Genomic DNA, 17,493 nt, shown 5'->3' with positions numbered 1-17,493 from the left:
GACTTTTCAAGTCGAGATGTCCGGAATTTACATTTAAGAACGCCCCCCCCCCCCCAAAAAAAACAAAGTTTTGACTTTTGATAAAGGTCCCGTCATATCAGTGCTTTGAGCTTCTTCTTGATGTAGTAGCCCACGAGGATCTGAGGCAGCTGCTGGTAGGTTTGGAGGACGTCATGAGAGCTGCTCAGCTGGTCTCCCTTCAGTCGGTCCACCAACGTTGCGCAAACCACGGCCGCTGAAATATTACCCCCAAAAAATGTTTTTTTAAATACGACACTGGAGAAATTGCGCCGATTTCAGCTCTCACCTCGCAGGCCGCTCATTTTGCACATGGCGGCAAAAGCGGTGGACTCCATTTCGATGTTGCGGACCCCCGCTTCCCTGGCTTTCGTCAGGTATTTCTGCTTATCGCTCTCCCTGTAAAAGCAGAACGCGCCGTCCAATCGGGCTTGACCTGCACGACACCGCAAAAACACGTCCCGTTGCCGAAAACACAATCCGCCATCATCATACCGTACGACGGCAACGTTGAGCGCGGCGCGACCTTCGTAGAAATCCAGCGTGCACATGGTGTTGCCCAGCACCGTGTCGAACTGGCCAAGCTCCTCGCCGCACCGGAGCAGCTCCTCGGCCAGGTCGGAGTCCAGCTCGGTGTCGCGGACCACCGTCTGCCCCAAGATCAGCTGCTCGAATTTGGGCACGAACGTGCCGTCCACGGACTGCTTGGTCACCACGACCGTGCCGGGCTTCACCCCTGAACGGCACATTTAACACGATGGAAGTACAAATGTGGCAATTTCCCGTTGGCTTTAAGCTGATGGCCACTCCGATGGACTCGGTACGTGTTTTTCCGAGCCGCCCTTGAACATACCGTGAACGATCACGTGCACAAGACGAGATAGGAAATCATGAAAAATTTCCTTTTTGTTAATAACAATATATAATCACATAATGTTGATGGGCGTCACGGTGGAGCAGCTCGTAAAGCATTGGCCTCAAAGTTCTGAGGACCGGGGTTCGATCCTGGCCCCGCCTGTGTGGAGTTTGCATGTTCTCCCCGTGCCTGCGTGGGTTTCCTCCCACATCCCAAAAACATGCAACATTAATTGGACACTCTAAATTGCCCCAAGGTGTGATTTTTTTTCTGTGTGCCCTGCGATTGGCTGGCGACCAATTCAGGGTGTACCCTGCGTCCTGCCCGTTGACAGCCGGGATAGGCTCCAGCACGCTCCGTAACCCTCGTGAGGATAAGCGGCAAAGAAGATGGATGGATGGATGGAATAACATAATGTTGATGATCATAAAATACAGGAAAGACAATACAGTAAAAATAATAATAATAATAATAGTTTCAAGAAACTCAAACATTACTGATTTTAATGTACAGTTTAACTCAGCGGTGTCAAACTTTTTTCTCACGGGCCACGTTGTGGTTCCAGCTTCCCTCAGAGAGCCATTATGACTGTGAAACAATACAAATATTTCATCGCCTCATCGTATTTACATCAATTTATGATCTACTTTTGGAATTAGAAATCAAGGGGAATGTGTTTTCCAACTAGTTATGTTTGGTAACAAAAAAAATGCTCGCAATATCTTAACTTTATCATTTATGATGCGTGACAATTTGAAATTTTGTACAAATTTTGAGAAGAGTAATTGAAATTGACACTCTAGATTTGGCTTCGCGGGCCACATCAAATCATGTGGTGGGCCGGATCTGGCCCCTGGGCCTTGAGTTTGACACCTGTGGTTTAGGTAATTACTATTCCCCCAAGTTTAATGAATCCATATAACGTATGAGGACCAAAATAAATATGGACTTTTCCACAATTTTCTCAGTTAATTGACATCTGTGCTGTACGCAACCTGTCTTGTCACTCACAGGTGTGCAGTTGCTATGAATAAAGAATGACAGCTCCCCCTTGTGGCAAGTAGCGGATCTCCCGGTCGGTCGACTTTTGAGTTGCTTTGAGCGTGTCGATGACTTCATTCCAAGCTTACCTATCCCGCCTGACGTCCCAATGCGGATGATCGTCACATTTGTGCAACAAGCGTGATGCAAGAGCTTAATCAGCTCATGCAACATGATCGATATGGACGGGATCCCGATTCCGTGCTGCAAAATCCAGCAAATCGAATTATATATATTTTTCGTAAAAAAAAAAAAAAAAAAATCGCATTTTTCACGAGTTTGCTTCGACTTACGCTAACAGAGAGCACAGGGCCGACTTTGTACATGGCGTAGCGGTCCGTTCCGGCGCAGATATTGGGGTAGTCGTTGTTGGGGTCTCGCATGTCGAGCTCGGCGGCGACGTACTTAATGAAGTCTTTCATCCGCCGAGTGCTGCCACCAACGCACACAAACTGGGAGGAACAAATACAAAAAGCACGATTCCAATGCGGACGGGGTTTTTTTTTTTTTAGTTTTTTTTTTCTCGAAATGAAGGATTTGTTACTTTGACGTCACCGAACAGAGCAGGGAGGTTGTGCGTCTCCGTTCCGAGATTGAAGTGGTACAAGATGTCCTCTCTCATCTCACAGAGGTTCGGGTTACGTACAACCACGGGGCTAGTGGGCAAAAAAAATAAAATAATAATGTGCACTTTTTTTTTTACTCATTATTAAAATCATCAAGAAGATGTGCAAAAGAAGCAACGTTCAAGCAAATTAAATTCCTTCCAAATTGAATGCCTCAGTAGTGGGAGGCTTAAAATAATTCCAATGAAACAATTATAATTTGCAATTTCATTTTAATTTTCACGTTTTCCGTGACGCCTCCTGACAATGTTATTAGGAGGCTTGCATGTTACACAAATGTTTGCTTTACTAGAGTCATACACACGGTTATGAACGTCGCAAAAGTACGTGCGCACGTTCATTAACCATCGCACATAGTTTTTTTTATTTTTAATGCGTTTGTTTTATATTCGGTGGGACTCCTGTGTGGAGTTTGCATGTTTTCCCCATGCTTGCGTGGGTTTTCTCCGGGTACTCCAGTTTCCTTCCACATCCCAAAAACATGGAACATTAATTGGACACTCTAAATTGCCCTTAGGTGTGATTGTGAGTGCAATTGTTGTCTTGTCTCCGTGTGCCCTGCGTTTGGCTGGCGACCAGTTTGAGGGTGAACCCCGCCTCCTGATCGATGACAGGTGGGATTGGCTGCAGCACTCCCGCGTCCCTCGTGAGGATAAGCGGCTCGGAAAATGGACGGATGGATGGACGTTTTCTTGGTTGCTTCACAAATAGACACTAACAGGTCTGTCCCCACTTCATGTTATTTTTACGTAGTATTAACCAAATTATGACAGTAAAAATAGCTTAAAAGCAAATCTATGAACGCTCTTGTTGAACACTCAAAAGTGTTGTAATAATCCGGTTTTACATACACTATGTTGAAAATGTGGATTATTTTTTTTTAGACAATGACAAGTTAAAATAGTGAGGCCTGAAACATTTGAGTAGGCTTGTTTAGTGTGAATGTACCACTATACTGGTTCGTTGCAGAAGGTAGGAACCCGCATGCGGCATTTGAATCTTTCATTATTTCATTGTTGTATTGATCGCGTCGCTCACCTTTGAAAAAGGCTTTTTTGAAAATGATGTAACAACAGCATTTGCTTTCATAAAGTTAAAAGCCTCTATGTGCAGTCGGTGAAGTGTGACCAAAGTGAACTTTGACGGGTACGGCTGTCGACAAGGCAAACACCAGTGTAACTAATTATCCAGATCAATTTTCTTATATGTATTGATAATATTGGAAACGGCTCCCAGTTTAATTTTCTTGCAAATCATACATGAAGGCAACGTGTTAGCAAAATATAGGCCATCTGAACACTAAAGGTTCTATACGACTCTCACTAGTGGGAAGCAATTACTTTGTTGTACTTTGATACTGTACTTTTAGAATATTCAAGTTTTCTGCTTGAGAATTTTTAAAATTACTTTTTACGTGTACTCCAAGCATTTGAAAACAAAATACCTGTACTTATGGATTTGTGTGTGTGTGAATCTTTTTGACACTAATTTGATAACACATACAGTTACTTTATCTACTTTCTATCGACCCTTTATATACATGAAAAAAAAAACTTATTTCAACCGTCTATACTTGAGTACATTTCAGTTGGTACTTTTTATTACTTTGAATGAGAGTACATTTGTGTTGCTACTTCTAAAGATACTTTAGTAAGATATCCCTGAATGCAAAATTTAGGTACAAAACTGTACTGTGATTTAACAATGATCACAAAAACTATTTTTACACATTTGAACACAAATATTTGACGCATGAAATGTAATTATTTGGACCTTACCGGTTTGTTTCCTTGCGCTTCACTGAGTCCATCTTCTGTCAGGAAAAAAAAATAACTCAGTGACCATAATCAAAACAAGACAATCCTTGAAAATAAAACATTAACCAAGTGATGGGTGAAAATGTACACCCATCCATACGCACCGAGCTGGAACTCGCAAGCAAAATTGATATTTAAAAAAGGCTCGAAAACACATTTTACAACACATTTTAAGTCTTTCCTTTGTCTGAACGCGGGGGTAGTTTCTCCTCATTCAGAACGGCATAACCTGAATGCACCATGACCCCGGATGCACTCACAAAGTTGGAGAAAGTTCGCAACCCCTGACCTCCACTTTAGTGGGGCGCTCTGCTGTCGTGTCAACGACTAGCAGTTACGCTCATTTAATATATATACTTTTTTTAAGCAAACTACTGCGGTATTTGTGGGCTTGTTTGTTGTAAATATATATAAGAATAAAATTAAAATATTAACTAAGCGAACTGCCGTCTTTATTCGCACTAATAATTTCGAATTTATGGATATCAAAGCGACGCACCTTCAAACGTGTTGGCTATAGTGGTGTTGAGCGTTTGGAGTCACATAAATTGGGTTTTTCTCACTTAAATATCATTCTGTATCAAAGCTACACTTAACTTAAAAGAGGAAAAGGTTTGCTTTCATCTTTCCTGACCACGTCAGTTGCATCAACCCAAGACCTGACCAGCAGTCTCATCCAACTTCAAGTGAGTCAAAGCATTTCACTTTTATTTTTTATTTTTACATGAGAAAAACGGCATAAAAGTGTATTTAATCAAGTGATATCAGAATGAATGACAGCAGGTGGAAAGTTAAATTGTAAATTCTGCCATCTAGCGGAATAACATTGAATTGTTCTGACTGTCGCTGAAGGTTGCTGGCGTAGATAAAGATACATTAGTGCGTTTGAATGAATTATTTTTAAACCAATTGGGTGAAATTGTAGAAAGTGATTGCTAATCAATTGATTTCAGCAACAACCATGTGGCTTTTCCCTGGATGTTTTTTGGGAACCTTTCCATATAAAAGGCCCAACCAATTTTGAAGGACTTGAATTAATTTTGTGCAAATGGAAGTTGACCAGTAGAACCAGAAGAGAAGCCACATTAAGTTCAAATGTGACCATTCACTTTAATGCTGACAGTTTGTGTCGTTTTTTTTTGTTTTTTTTTTTTTCAAGACAATGTAGGACAAGTACAAATGTATTTGTAATCATAATTCACAACTCCCCCAGTGAATTTGTAAAAGCGTAGTTGTGTTAAGTTGATCTAAAATGCAGATTTGAAAGAGGGACTCGGCTTTAAGTTATTTTCCTTTTTGGGAATCTTATTGAAGAACTGAAGGACACTCGGCGGCACGGTGGGATCAGCTGGTAAAGTGTTTGGCCTCACAGTTCTGACGTCCTGGGTTCAATCCCGGACCCCGCCTGTGTGGAGTTTGCATGTTCTCCCCGTGCCTGTGTGGGTTTTCTCCGGGCACTCCGGTTTCCTCCCGCATCCCAAAAAACATGCAACATTAATTGGACCCTCTAAATTGCCCCCAGGTGTGATTGTGAGTGCGGCTGTTGTCTGCCTTCATGTGCCCTGCGATTGGCTAGCAACCAGTTCATGGTCTCCTGCCCGTTGACAGCTGGGATAGGCTCCAGCACTTTTGCCGACCTCGTGAGGATAAGCGGCAAAGAAAATGGATGGCTGGGTGGATGGATATATAAATTCCTTTTATCACCAAAAGGTGATATTTTAAGAACTGTACATGTACTTTTGAGACTAAAGCTCGAACCTAATCAAAGTTTTAAGCATATTATGTGGACCCAAATAGAGCAGCATATTGAATCTGGTTGGTCGAAACCTGCAATTAGATGTTTGATCTTGACGGTAACATCCATCCGTCCGTCCGTCCATCCATCCATCCATCCATTTTCTACCGCTTTTCCGGGTTGGGTCACAGGGGAAGTAGCTTCAGCAGGGATACCCAGACTTCCCTTTCCACAGCCACTTCTTCCAGCTCTGGCAGAGCGTTCCCAAACTAGCAGAGATATTGTCTCTCCACCGTGTCCTGGGTCGTCCTCGGGGTCTCTTTCCGGTGGGACGTGCCCCGAACACCTCACCAGGGAGGCGTCCGGATCAGATGCCCCAGCCACCTCATCTGGCTCCTCTCAATGCGGAGGAGCAGCGGCTCGACACGGAGCCCCTCCCATATGACCGAGCTTCTCACCCTATCTCTAAGGGAGAGGCCGGACACCCTCCAAAGGAAACAAATTTCGGCCGCTTGTATCCGGGACCTTGTTCTTTCGGTCACGACCCACAGCTCGTGCCCATGGGTGAGGCTAGGAACGTAGATCGACTGGTAAATTGAGAGCTTCACCTTTCGACTTAGTTCCCTCTTTACCACAACGGACCGATACAAAGTCCGCGTCATTGCCGATCCGTCTGTCGATCTCCCGCTCCGTTCTTCCCTCACTTGTGAACGAGACCCCAAGATACTTGAACTCCTCCACTTGGGGCAGGACCTCATCCCCCGACCCGGAGAGGGCACGCCACCCTTTTCCGACTGAGGACCCCGACCCGGAGAGGGCACGCCACCCTTTTCCGACTGAGGACCCTGGTCTTGGATTTGGAGGTGCTGAATGTAGCATATATGTGGAAAATGTAAAGCTTCTTGTCCTACTTCTGCCATCTCCAAACTAAAATTTTATAGTGATTAAGTCCAAAAATTATCGACTGCTTTACAAAATGAATCATTTCTGCTTCTGAAATATATAGAAAGTAGCCCGGAGTTCAGTTTTTTCTTTTTTTTTTAACATAATCCCTTGCTGCAGATTGACTGAATTCTTTATTTCGAACATGTCAACTCAAAACAAAATATATAAATAAGTTAAATAATATGTTTTGGAGAAGGGTCAAAGGTCACTAATGGTGTCGTACATTCTTGTTCTGAGTTTTGGTGCAGCCAGTTTTGGTTCCGTTTCCGCTCGGCGACAGCGTGAACGGTTGTCAGTCTTCTTTGGCGACCAGTTCAGGGCGTAGTCCGCCTTTCGCCCGACGTCAGCTGGGGGAGGCTCCGCCGCCTCTCGGACCTGAGCAGCGTAGAAAACGGGCGGATGTTTGAAAAGGAATAGGAAGAAGTCAAAACATTTATTCGGAACGTCCAACACAATTTGGAACGTACCGTTACTGTAAAATTATGGTTATTAATCATTCACATATTTCAAGTTTCCCTCCGTGTGGAAAATGTCAGCACAGCAAAGTAAAATTAAAAATTGCCTCTGATAAGCACCAAATACATTTGGGATGTTGTAATGATTTATCCTGATAATTAGTTTAGGGTTGTTGGGTTTTTTTGTTGTTGTTGTTGTTGTTTTTTGTTGGGCGGAACAGTGGATCAGCTGGAACGCACAGGCCTCACAGTTCTGAGGTCCCGGGTTCGATCCTGGACCGGCCTGTGTGGAGTTTGCATGTTAAGAAGCAAATAATGCCAGGAAAGCCTACTAAAACTTCCATCCATCAATTTTCTTTGCTGCTTATCCTCACGGGGCTCGCGGGGAGTGCCGGAGCCTGTCAACGGGCAGGAGGCGGGCCACGCCCTGAACTGGTCGCCAGCCAATCACAGGGCACATCGAGACAAACAGACGCACTCACAATCACACCTAGGGCCAATTTAGAGTGTCCAATTAATGTTGCGTGTTTTTGGGATGTGGGAGGAAACTGGAGTACCCAGAGAAAACCCTGCGCAGGCACAGGGAGAGGATGCAAAGTCCACACAGGCGGTGCCGGGATCGAACCCGGGTTTTCAAACTGCGAGGCCAACGCCTTACCAGCTGCCCCTACTAGCACATCTGGAGTTGATTAGAAGCACTTTAAATAGTGAGAGGTTTCTGCTGACTCCCATTTTACACGATCTTGATGGTTATTGATATTGAACAAAGCTATAAGAGGGTGTGTACACTTACACAACCACATTATTTTTTTTAGGGGGGGGGGCTCTCTGCCAGCTGGAAATAGTCACACAAAGTTCACTTCTTACACAGGCTGAGGAATAATTTCACTGTGAAATAAACAATTCGATGCATCTAAATGAAAGGAGGTAGACGAGATTCGTGTCTCCGACTTGAGGCTTTGACCGCACAACAATTTGCGTTCATAATTTGGATGAGAAAACTCACACTGACTCTTCTTTTCCATCGTTTTGATTCCCCCGCAGATATCTTGGATTCTTCTGCTGAAACGAGTATCAACAAATTGATATCCCATCCAGACAGCGCGGCTATCGCGGGCATTTTTCGCCGGGCGCGACTTACCACACTGGGTAAGACGACAGGGTGATCCGGTAAGCACTCGGGCTTCTTCATGGCCGCGGGACTATTTGCGAGACCGATTAAAAAATCTCTTGTGTAAGATACTCTCTCTGAAAATAAAAAGTAAACAGTAACAAAAACAACTGTCAAACCCTTTTAGAAAAAAAATTATATAAAAAAAATCCAGGTGTTACCTTTTTTCTCCTTGAGGATGGCAATCTTGCAGATTTCCTCTATTTCAATATTTGTCTACAAAATGCACAAGATTAATAAAAAACTTTTTCCCCCCCAACTATCAATACAAACATTTTTACTGCACGTGTGAACAGCCAAGTTTTTTTTTTTAAATATTATAGACAGCCAAGGTTTTTTTTTTTTTTTTTTTTTTTTTAAACATTACAGGGTCGGTACGGTGCCTCAGCTGGTAAAGCGTTGGCCTCACAGTTTGATCCCGGCACCGCCTGCGTGGAGTTTGCATGTTCTCCCCGTGCCTGCGTGGGTTTTCTCCAGTCACTCCGGTTTCCTCCCGCATCCCAAAAACATGCAACATTAATTGGACCCTCTAAATTGCCCCTAGGTGCGATTGTGAGTGTGAATGTTTGTCTCTATGTGCCCTGCGATTGGCTGGCGACCAGTTCAGGGTGTACCCTGCCTCCTGCCCGTTGACAGCTGGGATAGGCTCCAGTACTCCCCGCGTCCCTCATGAGGATGAGGGGCAAAGAAAACGGATGGATGGAATGTGTTGAAATGTTATTTAAAACACGGTGTGTGCAGTTAAGAGTTTTATGATGGGTGGTTTGACACTGAAACAGTTTATTAATTATGGGATTTTTATTTATTTACTGATTTTTAAGGCAATCAAATCTGAGATAAACTACCGTTAAGGAATGAATCGGGTTATGCTGAGGAATTTCTTACCGTTTGATCCCCAATGTCATTTAAAGCCTGTGCACACGAAGCAGCATTTAGTGTGGGATCTAAAAAAAATTTAAAAAAAAAAAAAAAAGAGAGAGATGGATAGAACAAGCGGTGATGAGCTCAATTTGGAAAAGAAAACAAAAGAAAAAGCCCCAAACCTTTGCGTTTTGCCACCGCTTACCAACGTCAACGTGGAGGAGCCGGCGCAGGGGTCTTGCAGGTTCCAGGTGCTTCTGGATTTGTCTCCTTGACACCTCCATTCTGACTTCAATAATATCGAAATGTGCTAATAGACTTATCAGATTCATAAATAGTCATCCGTTTGCACGAGTTGCAAGTGAGCCGGCGCCTTTCTTTCGGAGCTGACTTTAGGCAAAATTAGTTCACACCCTTTTGTCAGTCAGGATTAAAACCTTTTTCTGAATTTTATGAGTTCATAGGATTGAATTCTTGTGAACGAGAATAGCTTCATCTAAAATTAAGCTTCATTGAATTTTTGGGTGTGTACTTATTACCTCAATGTGATTGGAGCGAAATTGTTAATGTTGACCAATTTCCTTTGGAATTAATGGTACACATTTGTGGGAGTACTTTTACATGCAACATTACAAGGGTGTCTACCAAACGTGATGGGGTGTGTACCCATCAAGTATGTTGAGCACTGTGGCTACCGAAATTTAACCAACCAACCTCGTGTCTCGTAAACTAAAACGAACCCATCAAACTATTGCGCTGATACAGTATTGCCTTATTGCCATCTTAATATTGATATTATTATTTACCAGGATTTTTTCTTTTTGATTGCACAGCAAATTACGCTCCAAGCTAGTGTTTTCACACAAGTGCTACAAAATCGTACATTTAAGTCTATTTCACACTTTGAGCTTGCTAGTGTGCATCCACTGCTAACATTCACTTAAACGATTATTTAACTATACATGAGTTTCTTACATTATATAAAAATAGGGCAAAATCTTGTGCTAAGCCACATTAGCTTAAGGATGGAGCCACGAACACGACCGCTACGTTAATTGGGGATTTAACATCACTTCTACCAACTATCTAGTTTGCTTTTCCAAAGCACGTTCAAATAAAAGCTACCTGATGCACGAGCTTCCACGAGTCAACGTGGTTTTAGTTATTTCTATAAGGCTTTTTGTTGTTTTTAAACTATTTTACAGCTAAATAAAGACTGACGGTGTTGGTACTTGCCCTTAAAACGTTTACATTACTATTTACAGGTTCATGCACATGGAAACTTACAGGTTTTTGTCGTACTTTTAAAGTTCCCAGTTACACTTGTTTCTTCGATGGTCGCGCGTGTAATAATCACTAACCTGCATCAATCTTAAAAGCCGGTAACTTCAAAATAAACCTCATACTTTCAAAATAAACGTTCAATCGTCAACGTGGTCGTTATTTTCGGTATAGTTACCATTTTTTTTTAACCAATGCAAACTGCAGCCTTCGTAAAATTGTTTTTAAGGGGTCAAATTATTAACGAGGCAAAGACACAAAAGCACATTTTGAATACATCAGACAAAAATATGTCTGCACAACAGTATTTTGTGAACAGAAGAGGACAAATGAAATGGAAGGAACATCTTTTTAATAAACATCACATTAAACAGGGCTAGTCGAACTGACAAAGTAATACAACGGGACTTTCCCATGGATGCACTGAAAATGTTAAAGACGAACATTTCATTGCAAATGCACATCAGTGACTAAAGTCGTTCAAAAGGAAGGTGAATACACCGTTCAAAACTCATCACAAAATAGTACACAATTCGAAAAAAAATTTCAAAATAAAAAAAAAAATAAAATAAAAAATGTCCTCAACCGAGAAAGACTTGTTCACACACCACTTGAACAGGTTGGCAATCGAAAACCCAAAGTCACTTTCAGACAAACAGCAGTTGAATCTTTCGAGCTCCGATTGGCCTCCCGTTGAGTTCCTCGACCGCTATTACTGCCTCCTGCCTAGTCTCAAATACCACAGTCGCAGTACCTTTAAACGCTCCGCTCCTGTCGTACTGCAACGAAATGGATCCCGGGATAATACGGTAGCCGTGGCAAAAATCATAGATTTCTTCGGTTTTGATCTGGAATGGTAGATTAACGAACTTTACACAGGTGGGCCCTCTCAAGTGCTGCCTCGGTGGACCACCGCTGCCATGAGCGCCATTGCCTCTGTCGAGTGGGTCTTCATAAGAGTTATAGCCTCCCGACATTTGTGGCCCCATGTTTGTTGCGTTCTCGCCGCCGTATGAGCCCTTGAAGCCATAGTATTCCCGGTCACCAGCGCCTTGGAACTCACTGGATCTCTGCTGTGGCCCGTGAACCGCCTGCGGCCCTGCAATCAACTCCCGCATCTGCGCACGGGATATGCATCTGAGAGAGACCACCGCGCCGAGAAACCTTTGTCCGTCGAGAGCGAGGGCCCTCATGGCTGCGGACTCGGAAGGGAAAAGAACCAAAGCCTTGCCCGTCCCTGCACCAGTATTGTCTTGCAGCAAGTGCACGTCGTCTTCCCAGATATTTAACCCAAAGAAGAAGTCCTGGACCTCCACTTTGCGCACGTCAGGGGGCAGATTTTGCACAAGCAAGCACTGCTCCGGGTCATGATTATCCATGGGGTGGGATGGAGGCCGATCATAATTCATTCTGGAGTTTCCAGAAGGGCCGACATTCATGTTCTGAGATTTCAACATGGCTATCATTTTTTCTCTCATGATCGGCCGGATAAGAAGCATTCGATAGAAAAAGGACTGCGCGTCCATTTCTAACGCCTTACGATACTCTCGGTGAGACCTAAAGAGTACAAATGCAGACTTGGTTTTCCGATCGTCATGATTTAGGAACAAGATCTGGTCATCATCGAGTGCGGCGTGGTGGAAGAGCCTTTTCATGTCCTCCTTTTGCACCGCAAAGGAGATATTTTCCACCAAAACGCAGTGCTCCGCGCTAGATGGCGACACCCTCTGGCCCGGAGGTGATTGTGACCTCATACGATGCGGGAAATTCTTTTGACCCCGAGGTGGCGATCCGTGTCTTTCGAATGGGTTGTTTCCTGGGTCTGGGTTCATGGGGTGCCTTCCAGTTGTCCGACGCCAATCCTCTTCCGACGTCGGACAGATCTCCACGTACCGAGAACCAATGTATCCCCTGTCCCTCTTTAGGGCTTCGGATACTTCTGCGGTGCTGGAAAATCTCACCAGACCCATGCCGTTGTTTTTGCCGGTTGCATTTTTCAACAGAATCATGTCGGCGATCCGTAAACCATTAAAAAATTCGCAAATCTCTCTTTCGGACACATTGAAAGGCAATCCTTTCAGAAAAACGCACATGGAGTCTTCGTTTGTGTGTCTCTTTTGGCGGGGGGGGGGGGAGATGTCTGCTCTACTTGCAGACCTCTTGTTGGTTTCAGCCTCCAAAGATCTTCGGGGGTGTCTTGCGTTATCTTCAATGTGACTCTCTTGATCCGGCTCCGCATTTATGGCGCTTTTCTCGAGTATACCCTGCATCTCCGCTTTGCTGCTCAGCAGCAGAGTCACAGGGCTGCCCTTAATTTGACCCCCCGAGCGCGTCATGGCTCTTCTTGCGTCTTCGTCGGAAGCAAAAATAATGAACGCTTCCTCCTGCTCGCCTCCAATTATGTGTACACCACCGTCTGGAATTTTGAGCCCAGTGAAGAATTTGCGAACATCCTGAGAACCAGCAGTGATCCTCAATCCCTGTAAACGGATGACGACTGCCATGCTGTAGCACAAACAACAGCACCTGCAGACAGAAGGGTATAGAATAGCATTATTCCCAACACAGCTCCTCAGCGCTCAACTCTCTGCCATTCCAACATCACCGCATAACCCAATTAGCAATGTCAGCTGAACTGTTTAATTGAAGATAAAAAGTCTACAAATTTAGTTAAACCCCCAAACTCAAAATAAGAACGCTAAGAACAGCAGAATTAAAGTACTGCTGTGGATGAAAGAGACAAATGACCACCATCAGATTTGGTCAAAAGTATCAATCCCCATGTTTTTGACCAACTACATTCACAAAGACAACGACTAACTAGATTCAGTTCCAACTGAAATGCCAATGCATGTGGAACTCCTCACACCTGCCCAACATGTCAAATAAAATTTTAATTCTGGCAAAAAAAATCATTACTATTGCATGTCACCACCCACCATTTACGCTCACGTTTGCTGGTAGCGCAAGTCAGTCAAACCATAGACAACATACGCTTAAATTCTCAACGCTGCCTATAGCACGACTTACATGAGATGCTGAGAAGCTAAACAATTTTTTTTAAACCACCAAATATGTAGCTTACAAACAATATTAACTGGTGAAGAAATTCCAATAACCCTTGAATCTGCAGATAACATCACATCTAAAAAAATAAAACAAGCATTTCCCCAAAATGTTCCCATCCACCGTTGTCGGCACAATCCTTTCAACCACGATGAGCCACCAGAGTCTTGTCTGTCACACAAAGTAATTTTCAGAGAGGTCTACAACAAACGCCTTACAAAAAAGCAATATTTCTGTACCAAGTATTCTGACGTGAAAAGAACTGGAAAAACCATAAAGAGTTCAACACTACCACAAAATGTTTTAAAGGCTTGACATAAACACAAATCCTCCAAATGTCTGATTTTAAAGGGGAATTCCGGTAGTTTGGATTGACAATGTATCCAATAGGTCATGTAATATGTACTCTATCTTGACAATGTGATGTTAAATCCTCTCATTTAATAGTGTTTTGAGATTTTTTTTAAATGGACAAAAATTTTCAGGGGCGCTGCCATTTTCGCGAGTCACACAACCTACGTGGGCAGATGTGACGCGTTACGTGCCGTTCCAAACGCTCGATTAGATGGGACACCATTATGCCCAGCGGTGATTTCACAGATTTACCCTTATCTGATAAAGAAATAGTATCGGTTGATCGGGAAGATGGAGGAATACTTCCATACAGATTTGAATCTGGAGCTGTAAATGTTCAATATTTGGATGGTTCTTCAGACGGAATGACGCGGAGTCTGACGAGCTCGCTTCCCGGCAAATCTGTATGGAAGTATTAATTTGTCTTCCCGATCAACCGATACTGCTAGTTCTTCATCAGATGAGGATAAATCCAAGAAATCAGCGCTGGGCATAAATGGTGTCCCATGTAATCGAGCCTCTGTTGCGGCACAATACAGTCACATCTGAAAATAAAATATATATATATATATAATATAAAAATCTTCTCAAAACACTATTAAATGAGAGAGGATTTAACATCACATTGTCACGATAGAGTACAACATTTTGCATGACCTATTCGATACATTGTTAATGCAAACCACCGGAATTGCCCTTTAAGTTATGGCAGGTAAGAGTGACAATTCTACCAGCCACTTTGGCAGGTCGTTGGCCAGCAAACCTAAGTCGATTTGTCACGATTACCCTGATGATCAAAATCATTTACAATATTTGACCTTAACCCTTGAATTTGATAATTGCCTAATAATAATTATTAAACTCTACACTGACAGCCAACAATATCGTATCCTCAGTGTGCCACAATACAAAATAAAATTCCAGTCATGACCAGAGACAATTAAGCAACCGCTCCCCCCCCCCTCACGCACTTTTGTTCACCACACAAAAGGGTTGTTAAAGGGGACAGCACAATGTGATTGTCCACCACTGGGACAAACACCCAAACATCGTACTACGTCAATTACTGTAATACAGCACCACACAATATGAACCAGATGTACTGTGCATACCAGGGACTCCCAACCACTATGAGAATCACAAGATTGTCAGGTATGTCCTATGAAATTAAAACATTTCACGAAATTGATCCAAAAAAATAAAGCTGTCTTTCTTCAAATCAGAATCTGCTCATTTATCAGCTTTGTGTTTAAACACACAGGTCAGATCATGATTTCTAAATAGTCGCGCATTGAGATACAGTTGACTCACCCTGCAAGTTTTGAGATATGAGCTATCATTTATACAAATTTTTAATATAACTTGGGAGTGCAAACTTGAAATACAACCGTTTTGTGGCGGGCTTAAACTCAATGCAACTCCATACAAATGGAAAATGTAATTGATATTCTAATATTAGCATCAATAGTTTTTGTCACCCTTTATATTCTAATATTAGCATCAATAGTTTTTGTCACCCTTTAAGCCACATGTTGTAACACAAAGAGAAAAGCATAATCGTAATCCTCAAAAAAGTGACAAATATTACAGCAATTTACTGAGTAGTAGTAACTAACTTTAGCATTATATGTAACTGCTGCCTCCTGCTGGCCATAGTCACAATTGTCTAATGATTTACCTTATTCATCCAGCACGGTATTAGGGAGTGAAAAATCAAAAAATTGGGGATGGGGAGGCTGTAACAGATTTGATATTTTCATTTAAAAATCAATGGGGTTTTTAATCAAGTACAGCAAGATCACGGAACGAATAAAACTCGTATCTGGAAACACTACAATACAAACTTATGTAGCACTTTGACTGGTCGTTTTCCATGACATTTTTGTACTCTTAAATGTGTGTATTTTCTCAATAGAGGTTGGGAAACACTGATATAGTCACAGCACTGGTCAAATACAGGACAAATGTGCATTTTCACTTCTAATCCAAATAATGAGATCCAGACAAAACTGTGACAAAAATACGATTGACTTTATAGAGTGGCCACCGATTGTTTCAAATGGAAGCACTACTAGACCCTCACAAGGATGCTTGGAACCAGTTTCACCCTGCACGTATTAATGCAGGTAAAATTGACGTCATCCGAAGAATCGTCTGTCCGCCATTTCAAACGTTACCCATTGAGAGCACCCACCAACGGCCTGAAAACACACAAATCCAGAGAGTAACGCTGTTCATCCAATATCCATCCGTATATCCATCCCACACGTCCAAGAAAATACTCGAGCGAGCCCAAGGCTGAAACGATACTTGATCGTTAAGACAAAAATGACTTAGCATAAATGCTAACAGAAACCCTCGCGACGAGCCCGCCGAGGCCTCGCGTAGTAACTCACTCCAAACCCCAACGTTGCGTTCCATTCAACAGAATAACCACTAGAGCCAACAACAGAACTTACACAAGCGACAAGAGGACTCTTGTACAAGAATATGGAACAACGCTAACAATCTTTCTTTGAGCACCGCTTCGGTTCGCAAACGTCTTCGAAACCGCCTTTATCAGCCTTCTTCGTATAGGGAAAAAAAATCCAGCACTAGTTCTGTGTGAATGTATGTGGCGCCACCCTCTGGTCGCCAGGCGCAGCGCATATGTTGTTTTATTTGATAATTGCCGCTATTAAACTCCTTAAATGTTTATTTTCACGGTGGTGTTTACTTTATAGGTTAAAGGTGTATGAGTAAATTAAACAAATTCACAAAGGTATCCACAGCAACCAAACATCCAAAATGTTGTTTATGCACCTTAGGGTTGCAAAAGTACTGTATTGAGCGTTGAGTAATATAAAAAAAGTGATATTGGTAGTTTATTTTTAATTAATTACTTGACTGAAACGTTTACATATTTTACACGTTTTTAACGCCAAGGTATAAAGATATACGGTTCTAAAATTATTGTGTCACGTTGTTTGAGGTATCTGTGTCAAGGGCCATAATTAATTGCTCGACATTTTATCGGTTTTGTACATTTTAAATTATTTTGATGGAGCCATTATATTTTTCTACTTTGCTTTGAAACAAAAAATAATAAAATAAATGGCACTTTTATAGGAATTGCACATTATAATGGTTGATTTCTGTTACTTTTAGTAGGCCAATATTCAGTATCCCACTTGCTGCAATATCACTTGGAAATGTGTGTAAATAAAACTAATCTTATTGTTGAATGTGATACGTTTTGAGATTTAAAAAAAAAACATAGATGCGTAA

At 42.4% G+C, this 17,493-nt stretch overlaps 3 protein-coding genes across 10 annotated transcripts; all 3 read right to left on the bottom strand.

Moving 5' to 3' along the window:
* Positions 1-61: 61 nt before the first annotated feature.
* Positions 62-4,936, bottom strand: upp1 (uridine phosphorylase 1). Of its 5 annotated transcripts, none has more exons than XM_061820970.1 (8): positions 4,858-4,936; positions 4,320-4,351; positions 2,460-2,571; positions 2,209-2,367; positions 2,005-2,119; positions 545-754; positions 308-454; positions 62-235 (listed from the first exon to the last, which is right to left on the bottom strand). In XM_061820970.1, the coding sequence occupies exons 2-8, from the start codon at positions 4,349-4,351 to the stop codon at positions 93-95; spliced, it is 918 nt and encodes a 305-aa protein (XP_061676954.1). In that variant the 5' UTR covers positions 4,858-4,936; the 3' UTR covers positions 62-92. The 5 variants fall into 5 exon arrangements, with proteins under 5 accessions (XP_061676954.1, XP_061676957.1, XP_061676953.1 ...); XM_061820973.1 differs by having other exon boundaries at positions 308-417; positions 514-754; positions 4,320-4,354; positions 4,858-4,922; XM_061820969.1 differs by having other exon boundaries at positions 4,320-4,354; positions 4,858-4,922.
* Positions 4,937-7,202: 2,266 nt separating this feature from the next.
* gra (granulito) lies at positions 7,203-10,998 on the bottom strand. Of its 4 annotated transcripts, none has more exons than XM_061820611.1 (7): positions 10,813-10,998; positions 9,731-9,817; positions 9,550-9,608; positions 8,826-8,880; positions 8,635-8,741; positions 8,500-8,555; positions 7,203-7,413 (listed from the first exon to the last, which is right to left on the bottom strand). In XM_061820611.1, exons 2-7 carry the CDS (start codon positions 9,807-9,809, stop codon positions 7,353-7,355), a joined length of 417 nt encoding a protein of 138 aa, XP_061676595.1. In that variant the 5' UTR covers positions 9,810-9,817; positions 10,813-10,998; the 3' UTR covers positions 7,203-7,352. The 4 variants fall into 4 exon arrangements, with proteins under 4 accessions (XP_061676595.1, XP_061676593.1, XP_061676596.1 ...); XM_061820609.1 differs by having other exon boundaries at positions 7,204-7,413; positions 9,731-9,814; XM_061820612.1 differs by having other exon boundaries at positions 7,204-7,413; positions 8,500-8,552; positions 9,731-9,814.
* A 138-nt stretch (positions 10,999-11,136) lies between these two features.
* Positions 11,137-16,808, bottom strand: rbm12bb (RNA binding motif protein 12Bb). Its single transcript, XM_061820608.1, has 2 exons — positions 16,686-16,808; positions 11,137-13,332 (listed from the first exon to the last, which is right to left on the bottom strand). Exon 2 carries the CDS (start codon positions 13,308-13,310, stop codon positions 11,454-11,456), a length of 1,857 nt encoding a protein of 618 aa, XP_061676592.1. The 5' UTR covers positions 13,311-13,332; positions 16,686-16,808; the 3' UTR covers positions 11,137-11,453.
* Positions 16,809-17,493: the final 685 nt, after the last annotated feature.

Source organism: Syngnathoides biaculeatus, chromosome 5, assembly GCF_019802595.1.
Source record: "Syngnathoides biaculeatus isolate LvHL_M chromosome 5, ASM1980259v1, whole genome shotgun sequence".
Lineage (NCBI taxonomy): Eukaryota > Metazoa > Chordata > Actinopteri > Syngnathiformes > Syngnathidae > Syngnathoides > Syngnathoides biaculeatus.
Note: the sequence above shows the minus strand (reverse complement) of the source record. Positions and strands in the feature narration are given on the sequence as shown.

Bases quoted from the DNA above. Each gene is read 5' to 3' on its own strand.
- rbm12bb (XM_061820608.1), bottom strand. From the start codon at position 13,310: ATGGCAGTCGTCATCCGTTTACAGGGATTGAGGATCACTGCTGGTTCT.
- gra (XM_061820611.1), bottom strand. From the start codon at position 9,809: ATGGAGGTGTCAAGGAGACAAATCCAGAAGCACCTGGAACCTGCAAGA. The intron at 8,556-8,634 runs GTAAGTCGCGCC...TACTCGTTTCAG, and splicing joins CTGTCGTCTTACCCAGTGTG to CAGAAGAATCCAAGATATCT. The intron at 7,414-8,499 runs GTGAGTTTTCTC...TACGCTGCTCAG, and splicing joins GATGGAAAAGAAGAGTCAGT to GTCCGAGAGGCGGCGGAGCC.
- upp1 (XM_061820970.1), bottom strand. From the start codon at position 4,351: ATGGACTCAGTGAAGCGCAAGGAAACAAACCG. The intron at 2,572-4,319 runs GTAAGGTCCAAA...TTTGCCCACTAG, and splicing joins AAGCGCAAGGAAACAAACCG to CCCCGTGGTTGTACGTAACC. The intron at 236-307 runs GTGAGAGCTGAA...GTAATATTTCAG, and splicing joins CAAAATGAGCGGCCTGCGAG to CGGCCGTGGTTTGCGCAACG.